Raw genomic sequence first — 21,333 nt, 5'->3', positions numbered from 1 at the left:
AAAACTAATGTTTCCTCTGCCCTCAGAACACAACACACTCTCCTACAGTTATCAGTTTTTATTACTTTTCTAAACTGCATTTTTTATTCCAGCCCTATAAATTCATCAAAAAGAGTTGTGGTTGAAGTCCCTTTATCAAAAGTTTTCAAATAGTGAATTTGAAAAAGCAGATGATGCTCACGCTCCCTTTCATAATACATTCCCAGTTTAGAAACCAAATTTGCTCCATATGCAATATCGGAGTACAACAGGCCAGCTGTGATTGAGAGGTTGGAGGTTTAAATCAATCATATGTGGCGTGTAACTCGGAGTCACAGAAATTGCTTTCATTTCTAAGTTGGTGATGGTACTTTTGCTTTATACCTCTGAAGGAACACAGATCTTAGCAACAAGTTCATTGCCAGTAAAAAGAAAAAAATGAAACCACATAATTGTACTTAGATTTTAAAAACTGTCTCTTTGAAGTACTCAAACATATTGAAAATATGCGTTTTATGCTTAGTTTTGGAGGGTTCTTGTACACTATTTTGAGTATATTTTAAAGCTGCGATCAATATTTTATATTAATAAGCAATTAAATGACCATTTGTCATATGAAAGGGGTTGTTTGCTGTGTAAATTTTGTGAGTTAAGAAAGTATCTTTCCTTTCAGAAAGAGAAATGCAATAAAATTATCCCAATATCTTCACACATTGATGTTTTTCTGTGGTAAAGAAAAATATTGGAGAGTTTTTGGACAGCTCCAAAAGATTTAAGTCTGACTTCCATGAGTGGTGTCTACTGTATATGTTCCAAAGTCCTGACAATCTTGGTGAAGCAGGTGGCTTAGTAATTGCTGTCTTAGCAAACAGAGCTGACATTTAGGGAGAGTCTCAATACATTCCCAGGATTGTGCTGAGGCTGTAGAGTCAGGATACCTTGGGTGTCTTACGACAGTCACAGCAGGCCTCACTAATCACATTACATTTAGCCGTGACAAAGACAAGGCCATGTACAACTGAGATAGATGGATTAAACCATTTTAGTAAGTATGGATTACCCTTCAGTACACTAATCAACTTGATGAGGATGGTCTCAAGAAATACTGTTGTGGGATAAAATGCGGAACACTGGTTGAGGAGATATGAAAATGTGTCTTTTTTCAAATATGAGCACAACATGCTTTTTTGGTTTATTGTTAATTGTGTGGGCTGAAAAAAATAAAACAAACAACTTCAAATCTGTCAGTCTCATTCACTATCTGTGTCTGTATAGCCTCCAGATTTCTCAATTATTATATATTCATATCAGCATTCTTCAGATCTCCTCTTTGATTTCACATTGTAGTCTGTTGATTGACACATATCACAATGTAATCATCAATTAAAAGTATGCCATAATAAAGTATAACATTGGTGTATTCTGTAGTGAACAAATCTCATGTGCAGAGTCAAACCAACAATGAATTGATTCTACTAACACGTACTGGCTGTGTAGACAAAGCCTGATAAAACTTATTACTTTGTGCCATAAAGCTCCATTGTGGTCCAAAATCTATTAAAAACACATCAACGACCCATCGGGTGACATGGTCCGTCATCAACATAAGCATGTTCATTGTAGTTAACTTTGAGTCAATCCCACATACACCATCCTGTTCCCATAATTAGACTTGCCACCAAATGTGTACTCATCCACTGATGAAAATAGTCCCCAACAGATGCACCGTTTATTCTTGTCTGAGTAACATTTGGTATAAACACAGTTTCCTGCTGCTTTTGGAAATTATTTAGCCTTTGATAAAAAAAATAAAAAAAACCCAATATATTTATTACTTGATTTATGTCCTCAGACAGGGTAGAGAATTGCAAAGTATTGAGAGACAGAAACACTATACACTGTGTATGTGATAATGTCATACAGACAGTGTAAAACAATTTCACCAAAGAAGGTACATAGGGCAGAATATAACTGGAAAACTGAATTTAATCTCTTGACTACTCCATATACTGCTGCCTCTTAAAATCTATAAACACATCACAAGTTTTATGAGTTCATTGAGTGTTTTGCTTGTCAGATGTTAATCTAAGTAATTCGTCATTACAGCTGTCAGATCAATTTAATGTAGCAAAGTAAAAGGTACAGTATTGTCCTCATAAATGTCTCAAAACCTCTGCTGGACATCATTTAATGTGTCCTCCTCATTCATGAACATTTACTAACACTAAATGTACCCTTTCAAGTTTAAAGAATGAATTATAATCTCCCAGCGAGGAGAACAGACTGTTCCAATCCTCATAAAAAAGATTTTATTTGATCTGTGGTAAAAGAAAAAAAAAAGACTGCAGAGGTTATGTCTGTTAATTATATCAATACAAAATCACCTGTGAGGGCTGAATGTCCTTGTAGTTACAGAGAACTACATCTGCACTGACTATTAGGTACTGTCCTCTGAAATGTTTTTGAATATCTGGGGGAGGAGAGAGTGTGTTTTAGTCGAGCCCCCCTCTGGACTTTTTAATGGACAAAGTTGCATATTGTCATTCTGTTGCCTCAGCGTTCCTAATAGACTGAAAAATGGAGCTGCCATGCTGTCACGCCTATGGCAAGATTACTTTAACATTTCTGTCAGGCAGAAACTTTTTTTCTCTCTCTGGCGTCCATACATAAAAAGAAATCATATTGTGCTATAACAGCTGCTTACGTTTGCCACGGTTACAGTTGTGATATGTAGACTGCACATGTGTATTTTAAATGTTCACTACAAATAATAAAATATATGTCCAGGTATGAGTATTCTTAACTGATTATCAAAATAATTATTAATTTTCAAATCAAGTAATGGTCATTATAGAGGTAGGTTTTACGATATGTATATATGTAATGAGATACTAAAGCAGTAACTAATATGATGCCCAAAGAACATTAGTATGCACACATCATTATTACAGGCATGAATAGCTGGACAGCAGTTGATTTAAGCCACATATGAACTTGCGATTCTGGGATTCATTTCAGTCATATATGCCACATTAGCATAACAAGCGGGAGAAACGTGGCCAGTAATCATCTGCGTTCTTATTACTATTTCCGTGTAAAACCTGCAACATACACTAGTAGCACAGTTTATTACTATCACATAAAAGGATTTTAATACTTGTGTTTCCGCTGCTCAGCTTGTAATATGTGTATGTGTGTGTGTGAGGAAGGTGAAAGGTGGGAGATGGCATGTTGTAAAGGGGAGCTATATGGGAAGGAGGATGGGAGAGTGGTTGAATCTCATTAGAGGCATTTTTATTGTCATCTGCCATATTGAATTTTCTGTAAAACGATGTCTTTTATTGTCCTCTTAATCCTCTGGACAGATTGGTTTTTCCAGGGGGCCGCTGATTTCATATAATGATAGCACCACACAACTGAGCTGAGAGGATGTATACAGTTGGCTCCACTGGGAGCTAGGGGCAGGAAATGACCGGAAATAGCAGATGTGGGAGGCTCCAGTGGCGAAGCTATGGCAAAAAGCCATTTGCCTTTGAACTTGTTGCTCTGCCCTTGATCCTTTCCAGGTCAAAGTAATAACTGTTTTTTCTTCCTCCCTCTCTCTTGCTGTGTTGTCTTTCTGCAGCCGATTTTCTATTTATCAAAGGACTGATTGAGCAGTTCTTCAAATGGCGGCTAAGGAGATGGCCCTGAAAGTGCAGATTGCTTTAAACAGGTGCTGCATTGGTTGCCTCTGTTGCCCCGAGTGCCTTGAAAATAATGATGCACAAGCTGTGCTCAGCTAAAACATCAGTCATAAGGGCCACTGGCTCTTTGAGACCATCTCCCACTCTCTAATACATATACATGTGAATGGGTACTTCAGTGATCTCATCCCGGGAGGTCAAAGTGCAGGTTCAGCATCAGGAGCTGAAGACATTCAGTGTCTTGTTCAAGAATGTAATAGCAAAATGGGCTGTCACACGGGCTTACATCCAGGTCAACTGACAAAAAGATACGACCTATCCACTAAGCCAACATGCAACTCCCAACACATGAAATAATCATTACACTGACTCAACTATTCTCTCAGTTGTTTTGCTCGTTTAGCACCCATGCTTCCAGGTTGACATGACACCAATAAAACTTCAAAATAATGTACTTTCCAGGAATCTAGTCAGGAATCTGTTTTAATGGATTTAAATTTAATGTATTTTTTGTTTCAGGGAGCTTTTTCTCAAATTTTAAAGGAAAGAATAAAGAATAATATGACAAAAAAGTTTGTGCAGTTTATTTATTGTTATTAATTTCATAAATCTGAATGATTAAAATAAACATTTACAGATGAGTCAAGAGAAATGCATATTCCTTTTTTTCTCTTGTGAAAAGAATGAAACAGAAACCCAGCAGCAAGCTAAATAAAAATGGAAATGTGTGACCAAACTGTACAGATATCGGATACTGTGGTGAAATTGCCTATTTTAGTAGCTTTGAGTTCATGCAGTTGACACAGGTCCTCTGGGTGTACATTTTTGAGCATAACTGGGGGACTGGTGTCAATTTATTATTAGCCTACTCTAGTCATACATTTAGGGGAAGGAAATTCTGCTTTTATACTTTGGTAGTAATGGGGAAGTTGTCTTTATCGACTGACTGCAGATGTTTTGCATCGACACAAAAAATGTCTGTGTCGATGCTTTCAACATTATCACCTAAATGCAACATACATAGATTTTTTTTAACTGTAGAGCATATTCATTCAAATCATCTGCGCAAAGAGGAAGGACAGCAAAATAAATCTGAAACAAGATCCTGCACAAGATCAAAGGAGAATTTTATGTAGAAAATATAAGTTAGAAAATCACAGTTGGGCCAATGATTTATTTTTCTGTCACTATAAAAATGACCTTACAGAGGAAAGAGCTTTATATGTACATACTTTGTTTGACATTTCATATATAGATGACGGAATTAGTTTATTTTTCTCTTTTTAGCACAATATATTTCCCTCTCATCAGTCATGTAACATTTTTAAGAGGTCGGTGGAGATTTAAAAAACAGATTTAGGGTTACAGGTTTACAAAAGGAGAAGCTTGTTTGTTCTGCATGCAAATTTCCTGCGCCAACATTGTGAATTTCTACCATGAATCTTATTATACATCCATGATGTACAGGCGATGGAGCAGCGGCCCAACAAACAGCTGTGCCTTTAAATGTTAACTTCCGGGTAACGGCATCGGAAATACTTGCTTGCAGAAAGGCGGATCCCTCTCTGCTACTTACCTTTCACAACTTCTTTTGAACCCCTTTTTTTATTTGTTCCTTCCCGGCAGGTCTCAGTTACTGTCCACTCCCAACTAAATTCCTTTCTCTAGTTTTAAAACGACATTCAGTCGAGTTTTACGACCGCCCTCGCCGCGACGACAGGAAGAGTTTCATAGCTTTGGCCACCCAGCTAGCTAACTTTTAACGCTCCAGCATTCAACTTGACAACTGACCTGCAGCGGGGTGAATTGTGCTTTCAAATCCAGGAAAAATGGGAGATAAAGAATTGATGTGGGCATTGAAGACTGGGGACCTGGACGAGGTCAAGGCCAAATTGGTAACGGTAAGACAAGCGGCGATAATGACTGGCTATTCAGTTCAGTTATGTTCAACAATTTTCTGACAAGGCAACTAAGGCTAGTTAGTAGGCTAGGTAGCAAGCTAGCTAACGGTAGCTGGAGTTGGGTAATGTTATGTTAGGTAATTAAGATTTGTAGCGTTATGTGTAGTTTGTGGAGCTTTAACACAGCTTCAATTCAATTCGAAACAATTCAAGGTTGGCGTTTTAGTAAGGGCTTAACATACAAGTCTGAAGTTAGCATTGTTAGCAACATACATTTGCCATTCATACATGGAGGATGAGTATTGTCTCGCCCTCCATCATTTAACGTTAACGTTACTCATTAACGTTAATGAACGTGTACATTATAATATACTGTGCTTGAATTTGGCTGCAGAACATGATTAGTTCGACTAGCAGACGCTATCGTTACCACTTTCCGCAGAGAGCAACCTGTTGGTAGGCTAACCAACAATAGCATCAGCTGGTACGTGCTTTCACATTGTAGGCAGACCGCTAACAGCTATCTCCATTGTAGTGTCAGCAACAGCAACGACAATAGTTGTTAACAGCACATGTGTTATTGAACAATGTTTATTATTGTCGCTAGAATGGGTTTCTGTTGACGCGCTGTCAGGTAAGTTGAGCTAATTGCTAGCGAGCTAACGGGGCACACGACGGGCCCGAGCTCCTGGTGGGCGGGGGTCTCAGCTGTAGCCGAGGAGATGGAGGCTCGGCTACCGCAAATCCCATAGCACCCTCCATGCTCGCCAGCATAATCCTTTTTGGAAGAGACTGATGGAAAAGTCCTTGCCTTAAGTTCGAGTTGCCAGTTGGGCCACACTGATTTCACTACAGAGCTTAAAAGAGCCCTTGCTGTTACAGAACTTGTGTACAGTAATTAAATGTAAATGTTGACTGAAAATCAGTGGATTAATTAGTCACAATCAGAGGCTAAGTATGTTTACACATACAAGGAATTTGACTCCAGTTTAGTGGCTCTCAATGTACTTACAGAGTATAACAACACATAAAAACAAATAATCTTCAGAAATATACAAGTAAGAGTGACTGTATACAGGTGAAACCGTTTCTGTGAACTGTAAACAGGATACAAATAGTGCAAAGAAGTAAGGAGTGCAAGGAGCGCTGAGATAAATATTAAATTACTTTATATACATATAGTAAGTGGTTATGTACAGTATATACAGCCTGTTAAGTGCGGATTCTAATGCAACTCTGCTCCAAAAATTAATGTAATATTCATATGTACAGTAAATATAATGTAGATGCATATAGGTCACTGAAGCAGGCCCAGTATCTGTCTAAAATAATCAAAATCGGGTTAATTTTCACCCATTTGTAATTTTAAAGTCCCCCTCCACACAAAAATATGTTTTTCTTCTTGTTCTTTCAGTTGGATGTTTGAACCTCACTGTGCAGAATCATGTATGTGCAGAGTTTAACACTAGAAGGCTGTTTTCACATTCATCTGCTGAAAGTGGACAGTTTCTCTGTGCTCATTGAAAATCCAATTTTAAGGGATGGGCCTACGAGCATTAATCTTTGACATCACAGATAGTTTGGAGTCAGTCCTGGTCCAATATTCAACTTTGGAGTATGCACACACATCCAAGCCAAAGAGGGCAGGTGCTGGGCTGAAAATGAATGAATGTCAAAATAAAGATATGAACAGCTCGCACAGTGCAGGACTCTAAAGTCCAAATAATTTATTGCTCCAAGGTGACATTTCAGACTCTAATGACAACGTACGGCGCCATCTTACACATGTACACATGATACAAGTCACATGATGCAGTAACTTGACCCAAATCTCCAATATGAAATATAAATAGTAAGGTCAATAATGTAAATACATCCAAAATACACACACACATAAATATATTGTGTGCATACACACAATATATTTACCATCACCATGGTGCAACAAATTATAAATGGACATTGGAGCCCTGCAGTGTGTGAGCTGCAGGGCTCCAATGTTTATCATTGGAATATGTTTATTCCAATATTCAACTTACACAAGTGTGATGTGGAAACTTGAAGCCTCGAGTGCACAAACACTGAGAATAGACTTTACAGTGAAGTAGGAGACAAATTCTGTGAAGTTAAATTTTTGAAATTAAATATTTTTGCATATTCATAAATTTGAAATTTTAATGAGGGAGAAGGAGTAGATGTCATTTTAATGTGGTAATTATACATTTTTGTGGAAAAACCATGTCAGACACAATATTGTTCAAATCAGTCTTTTTATATGACTTAATACATGGCAGGATTTTTTTTTTTAATTCAGTGTAAGTTTGACTATTAATAGCCTTTTTGATACCCAAAATTTATCTCTTGAACATCAAACACTGCAGACCTTAAAGGTAAAATTCTCCTTGTTAAAAGGCTGTGGTCAAGTGCAATTTATGGTATTTACAGTGGAATAAAAAATCAGGTGTAGTACAGCACTCCACTTGAATTTGTTTATACATGCATTGTATGGAAATGTAACCAAAACATGGTTTAAGATAGATTATGGGCGGTGTTTCACTTTAAGTTCTCTACTTTTTTTTTTTTTTTAAGCCAGTAAGAGCTGGCTGAAACCTCAAAGTCACACAAAAGCTAAAAATATTGTTGAAAAAGGCATAAATGTTCATTATAGGTGACAGTACAGGACACATTTGCATATTAGAGCTAGCTTCATTCCTAGACCACTTGGAAAGCTGGGGCTTTATCAGGTGTATAACCCACTGTTACTAATTACTATTCCACAGTGGTGATTACAGTTGCTGAATTTTAAGCAGAATTAGGCTGTTAGATTTGTGCATAAATTTTCCATCTGCTAGGAGTGTTTTCTCATTTTGATGGTCCTGTTGAAACTCATAGCCATTTCATTGTCTACACAAGTGTGGTTATAAACAACTGCATTGCTTTATCCCTTTTTCTGTGGTGGAAATGAAACCATTTCAATTTTATCAGCCACTGGCACCGCAGTCGTTGAAGGTAACATTTAACACTATTATAAGAGGTCGAGGTTTGATATCCATCATTGCTAATGGATTCAGTGGGATGGGTGTAAAATGAAGAATAGTCTTCAATGTGTTGTACTTGACCTTTAGTGGAGTTTGTGATAAAGGTGAATGAGTAGCAGTCGCAGGCAGGGGTGTAGTGTGGATTAAGATATTGTTGCTGAATTATTTCATGGTCACAGTTACAGATAGCAGCCGCAGCCAGCTCCTCTCTGTATTCCATCCAGGTCTCCAGACTTAACTTTTTACATTACTGTTCAATGCAAACTCAGCTCACAGCCAAAAATTTGCCAGCAGACAAAATGTGTATTTAATTCTGTCCCCTTCACTGTTTTCTCTTTGTTGTCTAAACATAGAACACACTAACTACTGTTTAAGCAGTACTAAAGTGCAACCAAGACATTTTTTGATACAACATACAATTTTTTGCTTTAGCTAAGGCCAAGTTCATTGTGGAAGCAGCTTTTTGAACATTTGCATCAAAATTGAATTTATTATATTTTGATAATAATGATCGATAGGTCTGTAGCAGGTGGATGAACTGAGTATTGATTTCTCTCAGTCAAACTATACAAGTTCAGATGTTTTGAATCACTAAACTGTAATGAAGAAATTTGGATCAGGAAAGGACAATGCTTGTGCTGTATCATTATATTATGATTACCAGAATCCTAGACAATATCTAATCTCATGTCAGATAATTTTAAAAAAACACAGTTGTTGTTCTGCTATTTGCCTACATCCCCCTTTTGACTGGCATCTCAGCTTTATTAGATTTGCTCTTAGTTGCCGCAGGGCAACCAGATAGTCAAGCTAGCTCTGTCATCCCCAGATCAGGTGTTTTCATATGAGGGTCTTGTGTAACAAGATAGACCTCTACCTCCCAGGGCCTCTAATAGTTGGACATTCTGTAATGGAGACTCATTTTCTGAGCGGATGAATGCTTTTTGCCTCTCTTGCCTCCATCCATATGCAGACAATTAGGTAATCATATACAATTTTGGAAGAACTGATAGTCACAGCTGTGATTGATATGTCTTCCATTAGGTATTGTTGCTGAAAGGCCACCTGGTCCACACAATGCTCTGTGTGTGGTTAGTATGGTATGGGGATGAGGAAGAGTGGTGAAAGTGACTTTTCTCTTGGTTGCCAGGTTGACAGTCTGTGGTCTAACGGCACCACAGCAGGGAACTGAAAGGGAGAGGATGGCGTGCATGTAATTGTCACTAAAGTTCAGTGTGAGCTTATATTAAACAGCGAATGTTCCTGTTTCAAGTAACAAAATGTTCCTCAGATCTCACTGTAATGCATATCGCTGGCTTATGGCAACATTGAGTTTATCAATTTCAGTCCTGTTAATGTGTTTTTCTATTTTCCAGGCCGATGATGCCAACCGGACCCTAGATGGCGGGAGGAAGCCTCTGCACTACGCTGCAGACTTTGGTCAGACAGATGTGGTAGAGTTCCTCATTTCTAAAGGAGCAGATGTCAATGTAAGAGTCACAACAACCAGCTCACCTCACATTCTTTTTGCATCCATTTGCCTATCGCCCAGAGCAGCAGTGCCCACAAAAATAACAGTGCACGTGTGTACCTCCCATCATTGTCTAAGCCTCCTTGATTTTACATGAGCGTTATCACTTTGTTTGAACAAGAGCAGTATCACTGTTAAAACTAGTTCATCATATGCTTTTCATATAGCCAACATCCGCTCTCTCTCTCAACAATAAGGCTTACCAAACCTCATATTTAGCCCGATCGGCCCCCTGAGTTTCAGTAGTCTCTTATGGTGTTGTGGTTGGAGATTAATCCATATCCACTTAAAGGGCACTTACCCATCCAACGGTATTGACATTTGTAATTTGGATGGAGCTCTTTTATAATTTGCAACATTTTCTAAAGGTCTCATATGACTGTTCAGTAACTTGCAGAATTGCATGCACAAAGCTGTATGAATTTTTCGTTTTTTCGGGGGGGGGGTTGTATTATTTTTGTGATAAGTATGACACTAACATGGAGAAACAATCCACAGAACAATTTAGAACAAGCTGTAAATAGTTATTTGTAAACTAATAGTGTTCTATAAAGAGTTTCTAGGGTGCTTTCTGATGCTCAAGGCACCCACAATAGCGAATGTGCTAATTCACCATCTAAGAACCCACTGGTCCAGTCTGCAGACACAAGGCAATTCTCCATTGCCCTCCATAGTGAGCTCAGCTACTGAAACATGGGAGATAAATATAGTGTTGAAGTCAGTTTTGCTTTCTGAACACAATAAGGGAGAAGTATAACCTCTCTCAAAGGAGTTCTTTCTTAATTTATTTTGATAAAACGGGGATGTGCCTTTGTGTAGGATTTGGGCTGTGCCTATGATTTGCTGATGTATGAAACTTTTCCTAAAAAAAAATCTGTATCCTTCTGTTTTTTTCTTTCTCCCAATTATGCCTTCCCCACCCGCTCCCGCTACAGGCCCCAGACAAACATGGGCTCACTCCACTGATCTCTGCCTGTTTCGAGGGTCACCTCTCCTGTGTCAAGGTCCTGCTAGAAAAGGTTGGTACTCTGATTTGAGCATGCATTCATGCATATACATGCATCTGCACACAGAAGTCCCCTGGTGTCCTTCACCCATCAGTGCATGTTGATGTGTCAGAGGCTCCATGTGAGTCATGAGTGCTGATGAGGTAACTCATTGGACAAAGGGCCTTTAACACAGTCCTGTGGAGGCTGTGCTGGAATGTTCATAGAGCATCACAGTATTGCTGCTGTTCACTTGCTTTGTGTGTGTGTTTTTAAAGCGGTTTCATTCATGGGTGCACTAACCTTTGCTCCATCTAATTCTCTGCCCGATCCTTCACCTCAGCCTCCCTCAGTTGTTTAGCTCTGGAACTATCTTAAATGCTACCTCAGTGAGATACATGCAGGCATGTGCACACATGCACACACAGTCACAGCTGTGAGGAGAGAGACAATACTCAGTCAGACACAGCTGGCATAGGCTATAGTAATGCAACTCAATAACAAGCATACCATATAAATGTCCATTCCAACAAATGTCATCCAGCAGAAAAAAAAACAGATTTGTGCGATTCCATCACAGTCGAATAGATTGCCTCATTTGTCGGTGGAGGAGCTTATCGCTGCCCGATCTGAGTAGTGCATGCACAAGCGGGTGTGCCTTCTGGACATTAAGTACAGCAAAACCACTTGGGCAAAACAGACGCAGAACTGCAGTAAAACCAGCAGTAATAATATTAATGGCAGTATGTTAAGTTTAATTATGATTATGTTGCCTGTCAAATAGCAATTTTATTTCAAATCATTTCAAACGGAACAGAAATACCAATAAAGCCTGTTGGTGAAAGTCTGACTGTTTTTTTTATATTTGTTTGATAATTGCATACCAATAGGAAGGGGAGTCCTCCAGTTTGATCAAAAACATAGAGGTGTCATTTTGCAAAAAATGCTTTAACCAGTTCATCTTACATGTTATTCAAGCTGGGGTAATCCAAAAAGTCAAGACCACCATTTTTGCAAGAATTGATAACTACAGATTCTCAAATGTAGATTATATGATTTTTCCACAAAACATTAAACAGCAGTTGGTCAGTCTTTGGCAGTTTTGTTATCAAGAAATAGAAAGGATGCAACATAAACAAGCCTAGAAATGCCCTCAGCTTTCAATAAGAGGACACGTCCCTTCAAGGACAGATCTCAAAGAAAAGAGGACATCTGTCTTATTGATCTTTGGTTACAAGGATGCGTAAATAGTTTACTTTCTTCTTGACAGTTATATCATTAATAAAAATACATCAATCGCAAGTTTTACCTGCAGAGCATTTCTCAAGAATTCAGCTGTGCCATCTGCCAGTTGGCTTAATATAATATTTGCACCAGCAACAGAGATACCTTCTCAGTCATTTGATTTTATATGGTGACAAAAAACTTGAGGAAGAGGTAAACAGACACCAAACAACTTTGCCGTATGCCTCTTTCTAGACAGAACCTTTGAGACTATTTCACTGAGCTGTTTCCATTTGTATAGAGGCTTTTCATTGCTTTGATTTGTTCCAAATTTTTCAAGACAATAGAAAGAAGGGGTGCTCAACTGTGTCAAAGGTGTTGTAAAAATCAAGAAAAAGTATAAAACTATCCTCAGTGATCCAGTTCAGAATAATCAGTAAGATTAAAAAACAATCTGGTGTTATTGAAAATGTCATTTACTCATAAACCCAGATTGATTTTCATCTATAATTGAGTCTAGAACACTTTTGAATCTCTTGGCAAATACAATAGCAAACAATTTATAATCATTATTGAGTAAACTAAAGGGCCTCCAGTTGTCAATTATAAGCAAATCTTTTTTTGGTTTAGGTATTTGACAAATTACACAGGGTGTAATTTGTCATGCAGGTAGGAAATGTAGATTTTGCAATGCTCTCTGAAAATACTCTAAAAGGAATGGCGCTAGCAACTCAGAAAAAAGCTTATAAAATTCAGAGGTGATTTCATAATTCCCAGTTGACTGTTTTTAAGATGATTTATGGCATCAGTAACTTCTATAGTAATTGGAGATTCACACATTAACTTGTCCCCCTGGCTAATTGAATTTACACAGTCCAGATAATTAGAAAATGCTGACATAGCATCCCCATTGAACTTAGTTTTGAATAAAGTAAAATAATATTTATAACAAAACTTGGAGACATTCTTCCTATTATCGGTAACAACTCCCTCACTATTCAACTGCAGGACTGAATTGTACTTGGCTTGTGATTTTCCTAGTTTAAAGAAATTAATCAGAGAGAGACATAACACAAATAAGACATAAAGATGAGTGAATTTCCACAGGTTGTCCAGTTGGTGTTGCCATACCTAGCTGTCCAAGATGGCCAACTGGCTTGCGCATATGCTACTCAGATTGGGCAGCAACAGAGTTTACTTCTTGAAAGCCAATGTCTCTTCTTGCATGTGTTACCTGAATGTTTGACTCAGAAGTATAGGCAAACCAGTCAGATACAAATAACATCAGATCTTCTGTTGATCTGAGATTGTAGAGTTTTGTTTCTCTGCTGCCCAAATGAGCCTGACTGCAATGGAATTGATGCCCATGTGGGCAATAAATGTCACACAGATGGGGGCCACAATAGCTTCTTGTCTTTAAGAACCTCCTTCAGTTGTGTCTTGTGTGTATCATTTAACACTCAGATGTTTCATTAGAATAAACCAGGTATTTATGCTGCTACTGACTTGATTTGATGTTATTATTCTTATATCTGTGCCTTGACCCATATCACCTATAAAGTTTCAGTGGAAGACAAGTATATTGGTCACGTGGTAGCATCATTGTGTTGGTCAGTTTGACTGTTTGGCTTAAAACTAAGTTAATAACACAAACTCAGCATCATTGGGAGAGAGACCTATAACCTAGTGGACTGCGTGAGGTCATGTAGATGGCTTGCATGCAAGTCTGTTTCAGACTGGCATGTATATATGACAAGGAGAGATGGAGAGATAGATATTCAGGGGGTTGAGGGTGAGTGAGCAGCTGTCTGTTCCCAGCCAGGCTAAATGAGGCAGGGTAAATGAAAGCTCCTCTACAGAGTTGTTTCGCCGTAGAATCATCTTGGCTCAACGAAAGTAATGGGAGGAGGGGAAGGGGGCATTCACAAGCAAACTCATACCAACGATAAAGGAAGTCATTTTTTACACTTGATACATTTATCAGTCCAGTTTTAACTGAACTTGGAAGCAGACATTTGAAAAAGAGGAAACTGTAATCTATGTACAGGAAACACTAATGTCAGGTTAGAGAGACACTTACGTGGTACTCCACTGCTTACTTATTCCTGTTGGCATCGCCTGTATTAATCCTCCATTTTCATAAACACCCTCCAGCCCTCACATCAACAAGCCAGCAGAGTCTTGCAAGCAATCGGCCAGCAGCTTGCAGGCAGCTGACTACTGCTGTCTGCTTCCCGTCAGTGCTGTTGGCTCAAAGATTAAACGAAGGAAGCAGCCAATGCCAACAGGAAGAAAAAAACAGTTTACTACTCCATAAGTTGTTCTCTGTAAAAGTAGCCAACGTAACGTTGGCAAGCTATTATGGGCAGGTTCATTGTTCTGTTTTTCACACTGAACTATTGTTTGGTTATCATCGGCCCTGAATATTTTATGCCAAGTAATTCAATTCATTATCATAGCATTTTCCACCATAGACTATGGTGGAAAATCAGCTATGGTGTATGAGCTGTGTTTAACTTGCACTATTATTAAGATAACAAGATGGTAGAATGATTTTTGGGTTGTCTGACTTTTTTTTTAGAGATGTCTCAGCCTTCTTTTGAAGCACTTCTACCAAGAATGTGGAAGCATGGCCTGCTAAATGACACATTTTATGTCACGTGTCACTCCCACATCAGAATGACAGGATTCAGCCAGACTTTTTTTTATCAACTTCAGCTATTTTTCTTTATTTCCCCTGCTACTAGTCACATATCCACAGACACAGTAGATCTTCCTGTAAGCCGTGCTAGTACCACCTCTGCATTGGAAATGAAAGCCCCTTGGGTGGATCTTTTTTTTTTTTTTTTTTAAAGAAAAAGAAAAGCTTTTGTCTGTTGTATTGTAGGAGACGAGACAGGCAGACCTGTGTCAGGTAGCTCATCTGAACAGGGATTACAGTGGAAGGCAAAGATATGAGTGAGTGCTCTTCTCATGGCTCCGTACTCATACCCACTAAGCACCAACAAGGATTAATACCTAGATGCAACCAAAAGGTCATCAGTCACCACAGGGACTAGATCTCAATACATCTACCCCTGGCAGCTCCGAAAACTCACCATGTGTCTTAACATGAGATGAATAGATTGTCCCAGAGCCACATCATTGACTGTGCAGCTGCATGTCCACTCTGTCTGGCAGCACCTGTAGCACCACAGCCACCATACTGCAGTGAATAAAAGGAGCCCACTGAGAGTACTGAATTGTGACTATTGGATTGTCAGACATTCTTGTGTTGGCAAACAAAATGGCTTGGTTCCCTGGTGCATCATGGGAGCTGACCCCTGCCCCCCCAACTGTGTGCTGGGCTGTTGTTGGCAATAAATTATGAAAAGCCATTTTAACCCCAATAGGTGACCCAGCAGTAAGATCCTGCCCGAGAGTGCTGACTACAGCCCGTAGAGGCCGGCCAGTTAATTTTCACACGCCGATATACACACATGAATATACACACATCCTTTTCTTGTGTGAGGAACTGTCACCATTGACAAGGCAAAAATGCAGTATTAGCTTGTTAAGTCAGTTCCTATTATGGCCTTGTTTTTTTTAAAGCTGACCCAATAACGTGTCATTCTTGTTGTTGTGTGTTCGTGACACAAAGAACACACCGTCTATTTATATTTCAGAGTAGACCACAAGTAATATTTTAGAAGTAAAGCCAGTTACCAGACCTCATCCTCATCTTTCCATTGGGGGGAGGATACACACTATAGTTCTTGAAAATTCTACTCAAATAAATACACTGTAAGATTAATGAAAGATTTACTAATGATAAGTAAAATTAGATCCCAGCTCTGCTCTATGGTAGACGGTATAGAAGGCATTTTGTGCTTCACACAGAAAACTATATAAAAATTTCATACATTTAATTAGTCTTTTGCACAACAATCGAATTTTTAAAAATACTTTTACAACAGAATACTTCCCTCTGTAGTTGCCAATTAACGTCCTGTTGTGCAGCTCTAAACTCCATTCAGCCAAAAAATGACTTATTCACACATTCCAACTTGTATGTTAAGTTTTTGAGCAACTTCTCCACCCATCCCTAAAATCTGTATGTCAAGCAGAACCGATCTGAGACAGCCTGTTCCAATACAGATATTGATTTTCCCCTTTTCGCTGTGCATTATAGAATCTGCCCTCTCAGAGGTTGGTAATGTATGACTGGTGCCAGCAGGTCAATAGTCTGATGTAAGCAGTGTTAAGACAGAAGGGTGTAAGCATTATTTGACAACTTATGTGTAGGAGATCATTCACTAGTGGCATAATGAAAACTTAATGGACACTTTGGCAGGTCAGTGGCATTACGTTACTGACCCAGCACCGCTTTGTATGGCTTCATAATCCAGGATGGTGATGCATCTCGGTTTGACTGGAGACGCCTTGGGAGTCTATTCTTATTCATTAGGCTGTGTCTCACTTGGCCACCGGCTTCTCTTTGACTGGATAATGTTTAGACAGTGAGGTGTTCATGAAGGGGTCATTATTCAAGTTGAGGGAAAGCTCATTACTGTAAGTGGTGTCAGGAGTATGACACTGTGCTTGGATGGCCATTTGGGATGGCATGGCCTATCCTGAGATAGCAGTAACAGGGAGGAGTATAAGCCAGAGCTATTATTGTAACTCCACTGTAAATACCCACAGGGAGTATCAATCTGTGGCGGACCCTCCTAGAATAATGTTCGGAGCAATATACGTAGATGTGTGGTGACCAGAAGGGAATGGTCATTATAAGATTGTTTCACCTCAAATATAGTGGTCTACACAAGTTATGTAATTGTGTTTGTCAGGAGACACCTTGTTTGTTCCCAGACAAGCATGGTATTTGTGGTGAAAGGGCTTAGGTCAAGGTATAATTCTGTTTCCTGCTATCTAAATGAGGCCTGTAGAGTCAGTTACTAGGTATGGTCCTGAACCAGCTTCTAATGACTTCCCCAGAGCTGGAGAAAGAAGGGAGCGGGCAAAAGACATTCCTCCTAGTTTGCCCCTTCACCCTCTGAACTCACTAGAGTAGAGAGCACAATGATTGGTTACCATGTACCTGATATGAATGAATCAGTAGCTATTGGAAAAATTAAACTGTCACTACTAATACTTTATCACTATTTTATACCTTGGTTCATTTATGTTTTTACAGATAAATAAAACAACAGTTTATATAAGGAAAAAAGTGTTATCAGAGAAGGTTTCCCTCAGAAATCTGTCCTGCCTTTTATCTGACAAGATAAATGACACTGAAGAAACCCTCTGTGTATTTACAGATAAAATGAGGGTAAGACGATGGTTCATGTTACCACTGGACACCAAAGTATCATAAGTGTATTAAAGTATCTATTATGCATGTATGATCATTTAAAATTTGGTATTTTTTTGTCTAAATTTGGGTTGGGCTGATGTAAAAATTTGTGCTAGGGTGCTTTGTGGCTGTTAAACCAGAAACACAGCGGCTATACGTAGCATGGAACAGCTATGCTATGCTAACAATGCTTGCCATGCAGGTTGGTAAAATGATCCATCATGTCCCTTTGTGTCCGCGGGTTGTTTTCAGATCACAAGCGGCACTCAGACTGCTGGAAGCAGCCCTGACGGGTTTATCTGGGTTATCGGTGAGATCTGCGCCATTAGCCAGGGTCAGCCTACCTCCTCCAGCTTGTCTTTGGTGTCCAGTTGGGTGGACAGTTGCAGCCAGTCCTGTCAGGGTCGGAGCCTCCGTGTGAGATGCTTAGACGTCTCATAATGACCAATGCCAGTTCAGTCGGTTCGCATAAAATCAAACCAGTTTAAGCTCGTACACCGGACCGGCAAAAACGGGAACCAACCCAATCCTGCTGTAAACTACTGTTTTTGGTTGTAAAATACTGCTAGTAAAGGACTTGGGCCACAAGTTGCCATAGTTCAACTGGACTGATGACAGATGCACACTTCTAGAAATATGAAGCGTGTTATGAATTTGCAAAAACCTCTCACACTCTGTTTTTCATCTCCCTACCAATTAGAGATGTAGATCTGATGGGTTACCAGCTCAGCTCTGGTAAATCTCTTGCTCGGGATGTGCTCTGTTGCTCCTGTGGCATGGAATTTGCTCCCAGACAACCATCCTAACACTGCTGGGCACTTGAACTGGGTCACATTGTTTTTGATGCCCTGCTTCTCCACGCAACAATAGACTCTCTCTGCCGTGGCTCTGTAAGCCTTTCGCTAAGAGGCTAAAGCTGGCAGGCCAAACAAAGCAATGTCTCTCCACGACATGCCCCTCTACTCCTCTGTTGTCACTACATGTGCATCTAACATGTTGCTTGTCTCATTGCCTCCCTTGTTTTACAGACGTTTTTTTATCATTAGTAATCCGTATGATTGCGTCCACTCCGTCTCTTTCACATTCCTTCCATTATCCCTCAGAGCTCAAATGGATTTATGTGTCTGGATTTGTTTTGCATGTGCTGTCTGGATAAAGACAGTGACAGTCACTGTGAAAGCGATGGAGGTGTTGCCAAGGGGTGCCATCAAGAGCCAGCATTTGCAGGTTTACATTCCAAGCAACTGATTTGCACTGTTGACTCTTCATTGCACATGGTTGACCATCACGATAAAACCCCTTTTTCAACTCAGGAACCTTACCAGATTCTTTCAAATCTATTATCAAATCTGTGATATCCGTCAACATTCCCATATGTCATTTTCCCATCATTTTAGCTGTAATCTCGCCCTCCCTATCATATTTTGAAATTGTGTTTATGAAAGCCTGCTAAAAATTGAAATATTAAGTAAACATTGATAGTAGACAGTTATTTTAAAAATAACCAACATTCTGCCAAGTAATGTTATGTTCCAAGACTAGGTTTTTAGTCATTTGCATCATTACAAATGTCAGGACCCAGAAGTTCAGGTTTTGAGTTTGGCTCTATTGTTCTTGGCACCCAGAAAGTTCCTGATCTCGTTGTAGTACTAGATGGCTCAGGAACTATAGAGTTTGTAGAGAGGTTGTGTTTTTGCTAACAACCGTAAAACACTCTGCCTCCACTCAAACATCAGTCACACCACAGTATATACAGTACAATGTTCACAATCCTTCATATGTGGAGCAAATTGTAACAGGAATTTTAAAAAAGGTACTTTTAGCCCCTGAGTTTAGTTATGTGACTGCATAGTGCCTGGAGCTATTAGGTTGCAAAAGGGTATAGGACGCTTTTTTCGAAAAGGGGCTATAAATTAAGGTCTCTGCTCCTCACCTTAACCCCTGTCCTGATGAATTGGAGATGGCGTCATACTGCGATGAAGACTTGATGCACCTACTAAGCATATTTAATATTCATGTCCCTTCTCCTCCACAGGGAGCTGACAAAGACCGAAAAGGACCAGACGGCATCAGTGCCTTTGAAGCTGCCGAGAGCGACGCCATAAAGGCTCTGCTCAAGTGAGCCACCACAGTGTGGGAGGTGGCTGGACAGGTGGGTGAACGGACAGACAGACGGATGCAGTGGTCCCCTGACAGAAGACGGACTCTCCCCTTTACCCTGATCAACCTCTGTTTTAACACTGCTTTTGTCTGTTTGTTGGGAAGGGTCATTTTATCTGTCTAGTGATTTTCCTTTACTTTTTTTTTTCCACCCAGGTTTTTGGGATAGGATTCTCTACTTTTGGCCTCTGTTTGTAGCCATTTAACAGAAGGACATGTCAATTATGTCTCCCTTAGGGACCAAACACTGGGGGAGCGCTCTCGCACCTGGACCCTAAAACACTGCTCAGACTAGAATTCAGATTCTGTAACGTAAACGCAAAGCTTAGCACTTATACACATCTCTCATTTGCAGTTGTCTCTTAAACCTGAAAAGAAATGAAATGATGATAGATCAATAGTGTGTTAATATTTTTTACAACTTCAATATAAGTATTGTATGGCCAGGGCTTTAATCTTATCATGAACAGTAATTGCACTGTACTATACTAGATAGATTGAAAAGAATGGTTGTAAAGTTTCATTATATTAACCTTTCATTATGTGTGGCCTCTTCCTCTACCTTGAGTTTTTTTAATAGACTAAACTGTCCCTCCAATCCAATCTTAAAATTTTGGTAATGTTGGGTGAGAGAGGTGCAGAGGTCAGATTTTCCTTTTCTACTGGGCCCTGTATCGCTTACATATCAAATGGTGTTTTTTGACAAATTTTACGTTAGTAATGCATTAAAAGATTTTCTGTATTCTTTGACCAATCTCCATGCTGGTTAACTAGAAAGACTTGAATGTTGCAGTTTTGAAATCTGTTGACTCAAACCCTTTTGAAGCAATGTTAACAGCACATAATAGAATAAGGAATTTTAGAAATTTGTTCATTTCGTCGCCCTTAGAGTGAGATTTCAGTCTGGAAAATTTCAGACCTTTTTGTTGCAGCCTCTCTGTTTATTTTGCAATTGGTGGGCTCCGGGTTCTCTGACTGATGGGTAAATTGGGGGTTAGAGATGAGAGTGGATAGTGGGGGCTATTGGTGTTCCCCTTGCCTTGGATTTGGTTAGAAGCCCTGCCTGTTTCGCTGCATGTCAAAACTGCCTCTGCTTTTACGCTATGAAATGGTCGCTGTCCTCTCTTGGTTGCTTTCAAATGAATTACTACTATGTAATGGACAAAAAAAGATGCTCTTGCTGACTTTGTTGTGACAAAAAGTCTGTAAAAACAGAAATAAAAATATCTATAAAATTTTTCTTTGTCATCTGAACCTATTTTCATTGAAAACACACTGAAATAAACCTTTTAAATTTGATCCCTTATAATTAAAATGATATTCACAGATGTATCAATGCCATCTACCACATGATATGTAAACTCTACATCATAATATTGTAATAATCACATTGTTACGTGTGATCTTTGCCATGTGACTCTAAATGAAGATGACACAATCATGTGATCAGGTTAGGGGCATGTGTGGCCCAATAATGATGTCGTAGATAACTA

At 39.2% G+C, this 21,333-nt stretch overlaps 1 protein-coding gene across 1 annotated transcript; it reads left to right on the top strand.

Annotated features, from left to right (window-relative positions):
- Nucleotides 1–5,186: 5,186 nt before the first annotated feature.
- On the top strand, nt 5,187–21,077 carry mtpn (myotrophin). The gene is made up of 4 exons (XM_042403217.1): nt 5,187–5,566; nt 9,981–10,094; nt 11,071–11,154; nt 19,716–21,077. Exons 1-4 carry the CDS (start codon nt 5,495–5,497, stop codon nt 19,800–19,802), a joined length of 357 nt encoding a protein of 118 aa, XP_042259151.1. The 5' UTR covers nt 5,187–5,494; the 3' UTR covers nt 19,803–21,077.
- The last annotated feature ends 256 nt before the right edge of the window (nt 21,078–21,333 follow it).

Source organism: Thunnus maccoyii, chromosome 23 (genome assembly GCF_910596095.1).
Source record: "Thunnus maccoyii chromosome 23, fThuMac1.1, whole genome shotgun sequence".
NCBI lineage: Eukaryota > Metazoa > Chordata > Actinopteri > Scombriformes > Scombridae > Thunnus > Thunnus maccoyii.
This window is presented reverse-complemented; position numbering and strand designations above follow the sequence as displayed.